Raw genomic sequence first — 15,187 nt, 5'->3', positions numbered from 1 at the left:
ACGGCCTTGGTGTGCTGGCAGATGTTATCCCAGCAAATAGTTCTACTTTGTTTTTTTGGCCGTTAATGTAAATGCCATTATTGGGAGGGGTCATCACAGAGGGTTGGACACTTGGCACCAACTTTTACTAATAGCCGGTTGCCAACCAGCAGGCTAGCTAGCTAGATGCAAGCATGCTGGGAAGAACGCCGAGAAATGTGGAAAGACTGTTAGAAAGCACCCATCCAAGGCTTTCTGGGTACTTGAGATCCAGTCTGTCATGGATCACGGTAGGCATGTGCCAAAACAGGAGGGTCAACGGGAAACAGACGTGAGCAAGAGGGGCATCTGTCAACCTCCTAGCTAGTACAAACTCACAAGAGCAAACTTGCACTGCACTCCCTGGCTGCTTCCAAAAGCAAAATACTGGGAACCAGGAATCCAGAGTTCACCACTGCCACTCTGGTCTAACAATTCTCAGGCTAACATGCACCAACGAAGCAGGAAGATGAACAAATAGAGACTTGTTTATGCACCAAAGAAGAGAAAGGGGAAACCTATCTTAGACTAAAGCTCAGGTTTAGTAAATTTAACACCATCCATCCGTCCATGGCTATTTCAGACAGGACACCACTAGCAACTATCCAGAAATCTAGCCTGGTAGATAGATGGTAAGATCCGGAACAGGATTTAACTTTTGAAATCCATCTTGAGAGGAAAGCAAAAAAATAAAGGAAAGCAGACACAGAGCAAGTCACAGTATAATATAAAATAATTACTCTGCTGTTAGTCAACTCTTACATGATTTACAGACTAAAGCTCTGCCTCCACCCAATCCTTGGGGGAGGAGGGGGTGGGGGTGGGGAGGATAGAGCATTCAGAAAACCAGAAGTTAAATAAGTCCATATTGCTAAGGATTGGTGCCTCTGGTGATTGAAAATGAGAATCATGAAAGACAGCTACATAATGGATTAGCTATTGAGTTTTCTCCTGTCACACCTTCCCAAATGGAGTATTAGGCATTCAGCAGACTTATTAAATAGATAACTAGCTGGAATGAACCAGGACCTCATTCTGGAAGGCCACTCTTAGCAAAAATATAATATCCACAAGGCACAAGCACGCTGAGCTGAGTGCTGGTATACAGAGCAGGACACTCTATCATATTCATTAGAATAACATCTATCCCACCAAGTTGAAGATTCCCACTCCTATCCTTCCTTGATACCCTGCCAAGGGATAACATACAAAAGGATGAAGTTTTTAGGCCCCAGAAAGCTTTCCATGCTTCAGTTTGCTCCGGAAATACACTTTCGGGAAGACAGTTTCCCGGCTTGTGCCTCCGTAGAGATGGGGGAGCAGGTGCAGCCTGTGGCATATCCTCCTGCAAGGACTCATCATTTCATCCTCCCAACAAGAACCCTCACGTGCCATGTTTGGCCAGCGACCTCCTTTTCAGGCAGGATTACTGTTAGGTCTCTTTCAATTCTGTCTGCTTCTTAAGGAAACTCCTAGGCAAGTGAAAACAGCAGCAAAGGTAAAAGAATGTGGAGAATTTGGCTGCTGCCTGTAGTATTAGGAAGAGCAGCAATTACTCAACTCTCAGTGTCAGAGGCAGAAGAGCAGCATGGGAGCAAGTTTCAGCCTGTCTCTGATCAGGCTTCTCCCTGTGCAGGCTCTGTCACCCACCCACCTCACAGTCATCATAATTAACAACTTCAATGAGAAGATGGAGAAGGGGTGAAGGTAGTCAGCTGACACAGGCATAGAAGTGAAGCATAAGGTCTACCTCGGACCCAGGCTAGGTTACAGTTAACACAGTTTAAAGATCACAGACATGCAAAAGATGTCTAACTTCCCAAGATCTGTGTTTTGTTGTCCCCATTGCCTTTTGGTAAAGAGAACTAGGGGCGGCCTGCGAGTTCCCTCGCAAGCAGACGGTGCCGGAGGCAGGAGTCAAGCTGCCGGGGTCACCCCCTCACTGAAGCAATGGCTTTCAAACTCCTGCGAACAGCCATCCTTGGGCCGCCCAGCTCGGGCAAGGGCATCCTGTACCAGATGACGGCCCAGAACACCTGCAGCACCTCTCCAACGGCCATGTCTTGCAGGAGAGTATCAAGGCCAGCATGGAAGTTGGTGATATGGCCAAGCAATACCTAGAGAAAGGTCATCTGGTCCCAGATCACGTCATCACATGCCTAATGCTCTCGGAACTGGAGAGCAGGAGTGGCCAGCACTGGCTTCTGGACAGTTTTCTGAGGACACTAGTACAGGCTGAAGCTCTAGACACAATTTGTAACCTGGATCTAGTGATCACTTTGAACATTCTGTTTGAGACATTCAAAGATCACCTCAACCGTCGTTGGATTCACCCTCCCAGCTGAAGAATGTATAACATGGACTTCAACCCACCTCATGTGCATGGAATGGATGACATCACTGGTTCACCATTAATCTCACAAGAGAAAGATAAGCCCGTAGCAGTTGCTGTCCGGCTAAGACAGTGTAAGGATGCTGCGAGGCCAGTCATTGAACTATACAAGAGGCGAGGAGTGCTCCACCAGTTTTCGGGGACGGAGACTAATAAGATCCGGCCTTATGTTTACACGCTTTTCTAAAACAAAATCACACCTATTAAATCCAGACAGGCATATTGAGCTTGCTCGGTGGAAGAAAAAAAAAAAAAAAAAACTGGGAAATACTCCTGGTCTTTTCCTCTAAGGCCTTCTGGTTCCAGCACCTGGCAGAAGTCTGCAGATACTACCATGTTTTCCTTGCCTGGATCTGCAACTACATACAAGGCAATATCTGGCTCCTGCCCAGCACTTGTAGACCATAAATGCATAGATCTGACTTACCAGAATGGCCCCAGTTAACATCCGATTCAGGACTCCTATTTTCAGCTAGGTATCCATTTAATTGTGTCTTGACAATTTACCCAAGTGAAGCCAAGGCAAGTGCAGGAGGTTTTACCTAAGCCTTGAGCTATTAAGGAAAGAAAAGGGATCCCAAAGCCATGACTACTATTTGTCCTCTTATCCTGCAGCTCTTACACACATTCTCTTTAATCTTTCTGAACAGCCTCAAATCCTTGCTGAAACAAGCTAAGATCTAATAAGAATGCATTCACTTTCTCGATTAAAAACACAGAAATGTATCTGGCCTTGAGTTTTTATGTCCAAGGCAATGGTAACAAGCTCTCCTAAAACTTGCCCGAAATACAAGAATGCAGTGATTCCAGGACGCACACAGCACACCTGTTCTTTCTCAAATCATGTATAAATCTTTTCAAGTTGACTTCCAGGGATAAACCTGCCTAAAATCCACCCAGGTCCTCTCACCCATACCATAAATGCCCATACCCCACCCCCCAAAAAAAGAGAACTCCCAACTGTGAAAGTGAGAAAAAAGTTTTCAAGGTCTGCATTTGATAAGATAATGGAATGTTCTGCCTCTGCAGAATTATAAACACTGTGAGGGGACGGGGCCCATGCAACCCACGTGGAAGATTCCTCACACATGTTAAGGTCTAAAGCGGTCCAATTCGTACTCTCATACCATCCAGTCCAGGTCAAACATGCTCGAGGTAGCCTGGCCTTATTTTGGCAGGGCTCTTGTACTCAGCAAGGTATCACAATGCTTCAATATGGACATGCCTCTTGTTTTATCACAGCCATGGAACATTTCGCTTGCAGCCTTCGGATAAGAAGCTAAATAGGTTACCTCTCCTAGACCAGGACTGCAGGCTCCAGTTTCATTCTGCCTTGCCAGAAATTCCTTTCTGTTTTGAATCTGAGATGTTTGTTTATAGTTTTTGTTTTGAAATGTTAAATAAGACAGGCATAGTCTCTAGTTACAGCCTATATCTTTTTTTTTAACCTTGCCATTGTGAGAGTAGGTGGTTGCTCAAAAGTTAACTAAAATTTCCAAATTCTCAGGAACTTGAAACATAAAATTACAAAAGTAAAACACAATTAACTCTGATTTTTTTTTTAATGTTCTCAGGCAATTTTACCTTATGCTGCTAGTGTTGAATCTAACATGTACTTAAAAAACTTGGGCCCGGCAATATGGCCTAGCGGCTAAAGTCCTTGCCTTGAATGCGCCAGGATCTCATGTGGGAGCTGGTTCTAATTCTGGCAGTTCCACTTCCCATCCAACTCCCTGCTTGTGGCCCGGGAAAGCAGTCCAGGACAGCCCAAAGCTCTGGGACCCTGCACCCACGTGGGAGACCAGGAAGAAGTTCCTGGATCCTGGCTTTGGATTGGCATAGCATCGGCCGTTGTGCTCACTTGGGGAGTGAATCATCGGATGGAAGATCTTCCTCTCTGTCTCTCCGCCTCTTTGTATAACTCACTTTCCAATAAATAAATCTTAAAAAAAAAAAAAAAACCAACTTAATTGTTTCAGGGCTTTGTCTATTTAAATGTGTGAATACCAGCACTGTTGATCCAAGCTAGAAGTACTACTAGGATATCAAAAAGGTTTCTGGAGACATAATCTAATAATGTCTATACACTAATCAAGTTTGATTGTCAAAAAGTTACAACCGACATATTCCAAGGACTTTATCTTCATTAGGTTCTTAATTTTCGTTCTGTGATAGCTAATGTCAAGCATCTGCCTTGAGATTTCTGATGCCGATTCACAGGCATGAAAGAATCAGTTTAAAATATGCAGTTCTGGTCTTCTCCAGGATCACACCTGCACTAGGGTTAATGCTAGGTGGTCTTCCAGCCTTCTGCAGCAGCACAAGGCTCCCCCTCAAGACATCACAGTGCGAACCCAAGCTCAGCCTGCAGCATCAGACCATGTGAAAGGTGACAGGGGAAGGCCTGTGGTCAAGAAAAGCAGGGCATGTGGGCCCCAGCCTCAACACCTTCCACTGCTAGTGCCAGTCTCTGAACGCGGCCTGTTCTGCTGCCTCTTCCTTCCACAACCCCATTAGGAAATAACAGCCTTCCCCCTGCACGCTCCTTGGGTCTTTGGTGTCTTTAGCAATGGCTGCCAGAAATCCACAGAAAACATCTAACTATCAAAGATTTAATTCCTGCTCATGAAGCCAGGAGCCATCCAAATGTCACCTTTTAGAGGTGGGCATTTGGTGCTGGGTAGAGCTGCTGTTCCACATGCCTGCATTCCTAATCAGATTGCCTGGGGGCACGTGCTGGCTGTACTTAGGATTCCGGTTTCCTGCTAACAGGAACCCTAGGAAGCAGCGCTGAGGTCTCAGATCTTTGGATGCCTGCCTCCCCTGAGGGAGGCCCCCCATCACAGCTTCTGGCTTCAGTCTGGGCCAGCCTCTGCGGACCTGGCTATCTGGGGAGTGAATCGGTCAACGGAGTATCTGACTCTCTGCCTCTGAAAACCAGAGGAAGGACTCAAACCATAAAACCAAATGAATAATCACAAAAACTCCAAAAGTGTGAGGAAGCACACGCATGCTGGCTGCAACCCACAGACCCGCAGCGCAGCCAGACCTCTCACTCCTGCTAACCCACGGCCCTTGGCTCTTAAGGGTCCCATATTACAATTCCCAACCTGTGCCCCCAACTGCAGAGACTGACTTCACTGTGGAGCAGGTGCGAGGGTGTTCTCAAAGTAGAAGCTAACAAAAGGAAAAGGGAGTAAGGATGGAAAACTTAAGTAGGAATCATTTTTTAAAATCTCTTCGATATCAGTAACTGCTGGCAAGGATCATGTCTCATACAGGTTTGCGTGTATGTGTCCCTACATAAGCACACCACCACGGGATCAGACACTGCACGAGCATGTAGGAATGACCTCTAATCCTCAGCAAAACATGTGAGGAAAACTTTAATAGTCCACAGATGAAGACACTGAAACCCAGGGAAAAATCGGTAAGCTAACCCCAGTCAAAAGCAAAACCAAACCAAACCCCAGCAATGAGATCTGATTTGAACACAGGTTAGTTTACCCCAAAGGGCAATTTTCTTTTTTTTCTCAAAGTATGATTATTTTCCAAGATACAGTTTTGTAGCTTTGGGATTTTCACTCCCCCTAATCATGTTCCCTTCCCCAACTTCCTCTCCCATGATTTTATGTCATTAACACAGTAGTATAGTTCAGGCACAGTTACAAGTTTAACACTCTGGGGTCCAGTGGCGTGGCCTAGCGGCTAAAGTCTTCGCCTTGAATGCGCTGGGATCCCATATGGGCACCAGTTCTAATCCCAGCAGCTCCACTTCCCATTCAGCTCTCTGCTTGTGGCCTGGGAAAGCTGTCAAGAACAGCCCAAAGCCTTGGGACCCTGCACCTTTGTAGGAGACCTGGAGGAAGTTCCTGGCTCCTGGCTTTGGATTAGTGTAACACTGGCCGTTGTGGTCACTTGAGAAGTGAATTATCGGATGGAAGATCTTCCTGTCTCTCTTCCTCTCTGTATATCTGACTTTGCAATTTTAAAAGAAAATGCCTTGAACCATTCAGTGATTTGAGATAAATTAAAAAAATCACTTTTTATTAGAAAGGTCAATTTTACAGAAACAAGGAGAGAGGTCTTCTACCCCCAAATGGCCATAATGGCCAGAGCTAAGCTGACCTGAAGCCAGGAACTTCTTGCTCCAAGTCTCCCATATGCGTACAGGGTTCCAAGACTTTGGGCCATCTTTCGCTGCTTTTCCACACCACAAGCAGGGAGTTGGATCAGAAGCAGAGCAGCCAGGACATAGCCGGCACACATGTGCGATGCCTGCACTTGGAGTTGAGCCAATGCACCTTCCCCAGAAGTGGCATTTTTAGTGAGCTCTCAAAGTGATCTGCGTGCACATTTATGCTTCAAATGTAGTTTCATCTCATTTGATCTTCACAGCAACCCCACAAGATCACCAATTGCTAACAGAGAAACTGGCTCACCGAAGTGCTAAAAGGAACAGAGACCAGATCCGTGGGTGATGTTCAACATACACTTCTGGGCAGAAGGATGGCAGGGTTAGAAAGGGATCTGACCTCTGGTTTAGCACAGCTGATATCAACTGGAACAGCACCAGGTGGGACAGAGGCCCTGAGAGGACACAGCGATGGCCATTCACACTGTTCCCTCAGCTCAAGCCAGGGAAAGTGCATCAGGATGAACATGCCAGGATCTAGTAGCAAAATCATCTTCTGGAACGTGAAAGAAAAACATACATGTTTGATTGTAGGGAGTTTAGGTTCTTTTTCCTGCTCAAATGAGACATCAGCCCATAAATTCAGAATTCCTATGATTTAATGCAACAAATATATATTATTTACAATTTTAGAAAAGACCTATTTATTTGAAAGTCAGATTTACAGCGAGAGAGAGGGCAAGACATACAGGGATCTTTGATGTACTAGTTCACTTCCCAGATGGCTGTAATGGCCAGGGCTGGATCAGGCTGAATCCAGGAGCTTCATCTGGATTTCCCCCATGGCTTCTGACCATTACTTTCAGGTATTTCTAGTGAGTGAATGAATTAGGGTTGCAGAAGAACGTTAGAGACTGACATCTGTTGACTCTACAGCTGACAAAGGAAAACAGGATCTTATTGGAACCTCGCCCCCACCCGCCGTGGGCTCCAAATGAACATTCAGTCTCCCATTCACCCTGAGGACATTCTCAAAGGCAGGTGGACTCTAGCACTCCTCTGTCTGTGGGACTGGGCAGGTCCCGTCTGTGCCCAGAGATTGCTGATAACTGGCCAGGGCAAGCAGCAGAGTGGGTGCAGTCAAGAGCTGCTGATAAAGGGACACCTCCCAGTTCACTGCCCACGCTCTTCTGCCTAGGGCAACAAGTCAGAACAAAGAGAAAATAACTCAGAAGGAAGCCTGCCATTTTGAAGTCCAGCTGGTACCGTGCTGAGAGCACAACAGCCTCCTTTACAGGTGCCGGAAATGCTCCACTCTGCACTGTTGCACAAGTACAATCCCCCTATCCCATGCAAAGGACAGCTCCAACCTAAAGCTTTAAACTATGTATGGAGTAAAATTCCCCTTCTGGGCTCTGCCACCACACCCAAAGAGATCACTTCAGATTTGAGATTCCTGGCACAAACGTTATCCACCTATTTCCCTTGCCCATGAATCACATACAGACCCAAGAAATCATTTGCTCATGGATCTTACTACAGACATTTTATGGTCTGTTTCCTGGCTTATCTTGAGTAAAAGAGTGTAAAGAGTAAGATCTAGTCTGAGAGGTCCCCCAGGCTTCCCAGCTGCTCCTTTGCCCCAGGAGACCTTGTGCAGATCCCAAGAGCAAGCAATGAGTGACGGATGTCCATGCCAGTTCAGTCAGATCTTTGAAGCAGCAGCTCTGGAGAAGCACACTTCTGAGAAGCATGGGTTCTAACACGCTATCATGCATGCTCGGTTACTCTCCCGTTCCACTGGTGCATTTCCAAAGCCTCAGTACCAAATGTTTCTTGCAGACCACGGTGCTTCGGGACGGTGGCCTTACCTCACCCTCTTTTCACCACCTCCTACCCCACTGCAGTTACAGACTAGAGCAACACAGCCACTGCTCCCGCAGGCACTACTGCCCAAGAGATGTTGAACACTCCCACATTTTTCAGAAATTTCACAGTTCATGTCTGGTATGTGTTTTGGATTATTCCTCAAAGGACGATATAGCTGCCTACGGATGAATTCAATATTCTTTTCCCGTTTTCCATTCATCATTCTTTAGTCCTCTCACCCATGATGTTCATAACGTCATCTGTTTTATCTAAATCGTCCAACTTTAGAATGTTTCCAAGCTGTTCACTTGCTCATCCAGGTTGTCACTCTTACACTAAGACACAAAACAGTGAAACACACCAAGTTAATCCTATCCCCTACAAATGGATGTAGTACCCAGAGTTGAAGGACTGTTCAGTTTTCTTCATAAATTAACCCAACTGCTCCAAACTGCACTGCCAACACATGGCTTGTAGATTTTCCCGGACTATTAGATGTGTTAACGGCAGCAAATACCTGCAGAATCTGTTTCCTTTCTATGCTATGTGAATTACTTATCCTTTGGCAAAGATCGTGTTTGACAGGACTCAGCAACAGTGAAGATTCAGTCCTGCTGACCCTCAAAGTGAAGGTCACTGAAGCCTGTCAATGGTACATGTGCAGTGAATGGCTGGTTCCCCCATGTTTTGTCAATATTTACTTCTGGGAGGAACTAATTACTTCCTGGTGTACTGGCACTGGGAGCTCTTTCCCTTCCCGTTAACATAACTTTATAGGTCCTCTGCTTCCTTCTTCCTAACATCAATGAGGTCATTTTACCTAAAGACTTTTGGGGTGAAAAATAAAGCCCATTACTCAAAAGCAAAGTCTGAGACCAGGCAGTACTCACTTTAAAAACTCCCTACTATATGAGTGTTGATTTTGCCCTTCCTTTCACTTAATTAGTAAAAATTAAGGACTTTAACTCCAGGTCCCATCCCACAGCAAGGAGGGCAGCTCACTGAGCGACCTGTACAGTACCCAGTGTTTTGATGTATTACCTGCTCTCCAATGCCCTGCTCCCTGGAATGCCTCATCAGGGTCCCCTGCTTGGCCTCAGAAATGCCCACTGACTCCAGTGACAGTCTTCCAGCATTAAGGAAAGAAACCATAACTGTTTCAGAAGACAAAAATTGGGAATTTGTTGTAAAAACTCCAGCATACCTAGTTTGTTCTAATCACTGCCCATGACAAACAGCTGGAAGGAAAGAGTTAAAGCACTTAGGGGAAAAGGAGGATTGTGTACTCAAAAAGGCAATTTTTGCATGGCAAGGGTTTTGGAAAATAGGTTTCCACAAAGGCAAAGCCACTGAGTATGTAATTATGGGAAAAGATGCTCAATTCATGCTTATCTGCAACCATCACCACCAGGACCCAACACAATGTGGTCCTCAGAGCAAGGCAACTCAGCTGCATCCACTCGCTTTCTCATTTTATCCTCAAAACAAGTCACCATCTGCCTTTCTCCTACAGAGAGAAGGCTAGTCATGGCCTGCACCTGTGCCAGCCACTCACGCCTGAAATACATGTGCCATATTGCTTGACACAGGAGAAACCCACTTAGCTCGAAAGGTAATTTGTATGACCCATCAAAATAGCCTTTCTAGAAAATTATTAGTTTTTCTAAATGTTGTCTTATCTCTGCAAAGGCTTTCCTACTCAGACATCGACCTCCAGGGTTCAAAAGCCAAACTTGTTTCTCAGGCTTCCAGGTAATTTCCCTGGAGGCAGGCTGGCTGGCCCAAGAAAACAGGCCAGGTAGGACGCAGGGCACAGGAAGACCCAATGAGTGGAAACAGGAAGGGGATTTCTACTCTCCCAGGAATCAGAAAGCACTTTTTAGACTTAGCAGAGAAATCATGCACATTTCAAGTGACTTAGTAAACACTTTCTTTTTCAACTACTCATTTAACATTTTAAATTATGCTGGAAAGATATCTAAGCATAGGGCCCAGGCAGGGTAGCCTAGTGGCTAACTCTCGCCTTTGAAGGGCCAAAATCGCAAATGGATGTCCGTTCATGTCCCAGCTGCTCCACTTCCCATCCAGCTCCCTGCTGGTGGCCTGAGAAAGCAGTAGGACAACCCAAGGCCTTGGGACCCTACACCTACGTGGGAGATCTGTAAGAAGCTCTTGGCTCTTAGCTTCAGATCGGCTCAGCTCTAGCCATTGTAGCCACCTGGGGAGTGAACCAGCAGATGGGAGATCTGTCTCTTCTGAAAAACCTGCCTTTCCAATAAAAGGAAAAAGAAATCCAAATGTGCATTTCACACAATTCTAAGACACAACTCGCCATATTATTTAAACTTTGCAGAACAGTTTCTTGTTTCTTTGTACAAGACTGCTCATCCACTTATTCAATGCAGGGTCAGTGAAGACCCGCTGCTAGCCAGGAAGCGCTAAACTCAAGGCAAGGATCTCAAGATGAAAGGGGTAAACGTCTCGCCAGGATTGATCCGACTCATTTTAGGAGACACCATTAAACACGTGATTTTCCCCACACAAAAAAACACCGCAAGTTGGCAAACAGCAATGTAATCTGTATTTAAGTCACGTCATTGACAGCAGGTAGAGTAGTCACGAGGTCACTCCTCCCCCACGCACTCCGTTTTCTCAGTGTAGCCCAAAGAAGTTTCTCAAAGTTTTCATTAACACATACAACCAGTAGGGGTCATTTCAGTGCAAAAATTGCAGCAAAAGGAACTTTAACATGAATAAAATATGAACAATTCCTGTTCATGTTGCAAAAATCATGTTTCAATGCAAGAATTTTTAAATGAAAATGAAAACGGAAAGAAACCACACCAGTCACCGAAAAATTTCTTGCAAGGAAAAACCAGAAAAGAGGACCTTCTAGATAATAACCAATATGTTGATTCCTCCAATTCTTACAGAAGAAGGGATAGGGCTACTCACTCATTTTGTTTTCCCACAAACTCTAGAATTCCAGATATCTTCTTCACTTCCCTATAGACCCTGTCTCAACTAAACCGCTGTACCATGCCAAGGTACCACTTGTCTGCCTCCGTGGACTTGGAATGCCCCTTTTGTGCGAGCTTCAGAATTCTTTTTACAAAGTGCCCAGAGCTCAGAACTGTGGCAGCTGAACACAGTCCAGTTTTGGGGGGACACCGAGAAGCAGGCATGTTGCGCAGGCAGCATACCAGTTGCACAGGGTGTTACCGGCAGAAAGGAAGCAAGGAGGGACCACATCATTTCCGAGGAATGGAAGGCTCCCCAGCAAACTGCCAACAGAGCTCCATAACGTGACCTGGGAGGCGGCTGCCAACACGCTGGATGACGGTAAATGTTCCCAGAGCATTTCCTTCTCCAGAAATACACTAGGAAGCCACCAAGCAAGGGGCGAAGCAGGTCTCTCTCCGAGCACAGCAGCCTGTGATGCGGCTCACCCAGCTCGTTGTTGTGTATGCATGTTGTGTACGCCAGATCAAGCCACAGGGTCCAAGAGGCTGGGTTCCAACACACACCTTTCAGTCTAGCTCGTTCAAAATACCCAAACACCCAAAACCGAATAGGAACTCGCTCTGATGGCCGTTTTTCCTGAGTCAGAGCTGAAAACACGTTACAGAAAGCAACGGCTTGCCGGGTGGGAGGCTTTCCTATCCCAGGCAAAGGAACTCTCATCGTAAACCAACGTCCTAGAGGCGCAGCACAGCCGGCCGGCCCCTCCCCTGGGAGAAGAGGTTCCTCACTCACCACTGCCCACTAGCTTCCAAATCAGAAAGGACTCCCGATTTGCCAGAACTGGCCACAGGTATAAATAAGTACCCGTATTTACAGAGAGGAGCAGCACTGAAGCCTTTTAGTAGATGCATTTAAAAACAAAAAACTTTCACCGTGTCACTTTTTTCTATAAACACACACACTCACGAGGACGCCTCAGAACAAGCCCCTCCCTGGTCATCGAGGCGCTGGTCAGCTGAAAGTGGTTCGGAAGGGACCCAGACAGAGGGCGCCTGGCCCTGTGCCAGAGTCCCCCAGAAATTCGACTGCTGCGTTCTGCTCACTCGCCAGGAGGGCCCGGAAAAGCATCGAGCAGGGCACCCACTCTTCCCTGGCTCTCCCCGAGTTCTACCCAAGCTTTACTCTAGACCCCCGTCGGCGCAGGCACCCCGAGGCCGGCGGCACGCCCCGACCCTGGCGGCTTCACTCATCTAAGCTCTATGTGCCTCCGGCCGTCACCGTACACAAGGCACTCCGCTGTCAAACAAAAAGAAAGGACCCGGCAACGCAGCTAGAAACACGCGGCCGTCGGATCTCCCAACGGCAGCCACTGACAGCGAGTAACAACTTCGCACGGCCAGGTGCAGCACCCACCTCCCTCTCTTAAGCTTTTGGCCGTTTCCAATAGGCAAATAAATGAGTAGCCACCACCGTAGGCTACTTCCCCCAGGCTGACATCTTCCGGAGCTGAAGCTGATTTATTTGCGGAGGAGGAAGGGGGTGAACCAAGAACACAAGGGGGAAAAAAAAAACAATAAGAGTTGCCAGGGGAGTGAGAGGTGGAGGGAGACGCGGAAAGGGGACTTGTCTCGCGGCCGGTGCGCAGCGCCCGGGCCACACTGCGCCAGTGCGGGCAGGGGGCGGAGACGGACGGCCCGGGGGCTCGCTCGCTCCCGCGCGCGCCGCCTCCGCAGTGCCCCGCCTGCCGCGCCCCCCACCTCCAGTGGCCACACGTGTGCGCGAGAGTGGGTGGGCGCGGGGCCCGGGCCACCCTCGTCCGCCCTGCCACCCCCGAAACCCAACCTGGCGCGCGGCTGGCTGAGCACCCCCGGAGAGCCGGAGCCGAACACGGCGGGGGGCTCCGGCTCGGGAGGTGGGGTGGGGTGGGGGGCGGCCGCCTCTCCTCCCTCGGAGCCCCAGATTCCTCGGCAAAGTCTCGACCAAAACTTTGTTCGGCGCGGGCGGCCAGCGCAGGGGGGGCGGGGTAGAGGGTGGAGGTGTCGCCCACGGGCAGCCAGCCTTACCTTCACAGACGCCCACTTCGTACTCGGTGATGGAGTCGCCATGGAGCGGGGGGCGGATGACACAGCGCAGCCCCCGGTCGCAGGCTCCGTGGAGCCCGTAGGCACCGCCGCAGCTCTCGTTCCTCTGGCGGGCGCACATGTAGCAGCAGCCGCAGACGCCCTGCACGATGCTCCCGGGGCAGCTCCTGGGCTCCTCGCACTTGGACTCGTCGCAGGGCAGGCAGACCAGAGCCCGGGTGCCGGAGCGCGCCAGCAGCAGCAGCAGCCCCAGCAGCGAGACCAGGAGGTGCCCGCAGCCGGCCAGCCCCCTGCGCCCCGCCACCAAGTACATCCTCCTGCGCCGCCGCCGCCGCCTCCTCCTCCTCCTCCTCCTCCTCGCAGCCGGGCCGAGAGCGGAGCGGGCGCCCTCCCCTCCGCGGGGTCCACGCGCCGCAGCACCCGCAGCCCGCGCTCCTCGCCGCCCCCCTCGGGGCCCCCGGGGCGCGCCTCCCCTGGCGGGGCGAGGCCCGCGCCCCTACTGCGGGCCGCGCCGACCCCCGAGCCCACCTAGCGTTGGCGCCAGCGGTGGCTTCCTCTCCTCCTCCTCCTTCTTCTTCTCTTCTTCCTCCTCCTCCTCCTCCTCCCGGGAGGGAGGGGGGAATAAAGAAAAAAAAGTTTCCTCCCGGCAGCTCCGGTTCAACCCAAACTTCTGGCGGCGGCGGCGGCGGCTGCGCTCGGCTTCAGCCCGGGCTGGCGGCGCCTCCTCCTCCTCCTCCTTCTTCTTCTCCTCCTCCTCCTCCTCGCAGTCGGCCGGCCCCGCGGCGGAGCAGCCTCCGGGCCGGTCAGCGCCTCCCGAGCGTCTGAGTGGGCGCGGTGGCGCAGCACACGGTCCGCGGCGTCCGCTCCTCCAGCCCCGCTCGCCTCACTCCTGCGCGGCTCCTCCGGGCGCTTGTTTATGGCTCAAGCCTCCGCCGCTCGGGCTGCGCCCTCCCCCTCCTGCCTCATCCCCCTCCCCCCCGGCCCGCGCCCCCTCCCCCCCGCGCCGCTCATTGGCTGCCCCCCCACACCCCTCCCCGGCCGGCCGGCCCCCTTCCCTGCCGTCCCCTCCCCCTCCCCGGCGGCCCGGCCCTTCCTCCCTCACACGCCTCCTCCTCCTCCTGCTCCTGCTCCTGCTCCTGCTTCTCCCCCGCCTCCCTCTTCCTCCCGGCCCCGCCGGCCGAGCCGCCGTGCTGCGGGCGTGCCAGGCTCGGCTCCGGAGGCGCAGCCGGGGAAGCGCCCACGGGGCCCGGCGTCCCGAGCGCCCCAAGGCCCCGTGGCCCCCGGGAGCCACGGGAGAGCCGGGAGGAGAGCAGGGCGAGCGCACCTCCCGGGGCCAGATTTCGAGTTGGGAGAGCGGCGCTGCGCCCTACCCGAGCTGGGAGCCCCAGCCGTGGCTGCAGCCTGGGCTGGGCACCCGCCGGCCGGACCTCGGGGCTCGGAAGCTCCGCGAACAGGCTGAGGATCCATCTTCCACTCGAGTTGGGAAGAGACTTTGTTAAAAGCTATTATGTAATGGAGTCTCCGGCCGAGCTGTGGGTGTTTTGAGTGCTTAAGACCGGGGCTGGGTGATTGCTCCGCGACGAGCAGGAGTCGGGCGGGCTGCGGGCTTGGGTGCGGTTTGGAGGGTCCCCGTCCCGCGTGCTTTCTCGCCCTGCTCTCTGCGCCCAGCTGCTGTATTGTGGGAGGGGGTGAGTGGAGAGTGGCAGCGCCCGGGCTTTCTCCCCGGAG

The 15,187-nt window shown here is 50.5% G+C and overlaps 1 protein-coding gene and 1 pseudogene across 3 annotated transcripts in view; one reads left to right on the top strand and one right to left on the bottom strand.

Annotated features, from left to right (window-relative positions):
* Positions 1-13,848, bottom strand: part of CRIM1 (cysteine rich transmembrane BMP regulator 1) — a 185,309-nt gene extending 171,461 nt beyond the window's left edge. For 2 of the 3 annotated variants that reach the window (XM_040993063.1, XM_040993064.1), the window contains exon 1: positions 13,442-13,781. In XM_040993063.1, coding sequence (XP_040848997.1) covers positions 13,442-13,772 — 331 coding nt within the window. In that variant the 5' untranslated portion in view covers positions 13,773-13,781. Of the gene's footprint in view, positions 1-13,441 lie in introns of all 3 variants that reach the window. The other variant, XM_040993062.1, reaches the window with a different exon arrangement.
* On the top strand, positions 1,969-2,636 carry LOC121164805 (annotated as a pseudogene).
* Positions 13,849-15,187: the final 1,339 nt, after the last annotated feature.

The sequence above is a fragment of the Ochotona curzoniae genome, unplaced genomic scaffold (genome assembly GCF_017591425.1).
Source record: "Ochotona curzoniae isolate NIBS_2020 unplaced genomic scaffold, NIBS_Ocur_1.0 contig_883, whole genome shotgun sequence".
Lineage (NCBI taxonomy): Eukaryota > Metazoa > Chordata > Mammalia > Lagomorpha > Ochotonidae > Ochotona > Ochotona curzoniae.
The sequence above is the reverse complement of the archived record's forward strand: the minus strand, read 5'-3'. Positions and strand labels throughout refer to the sequence as shown.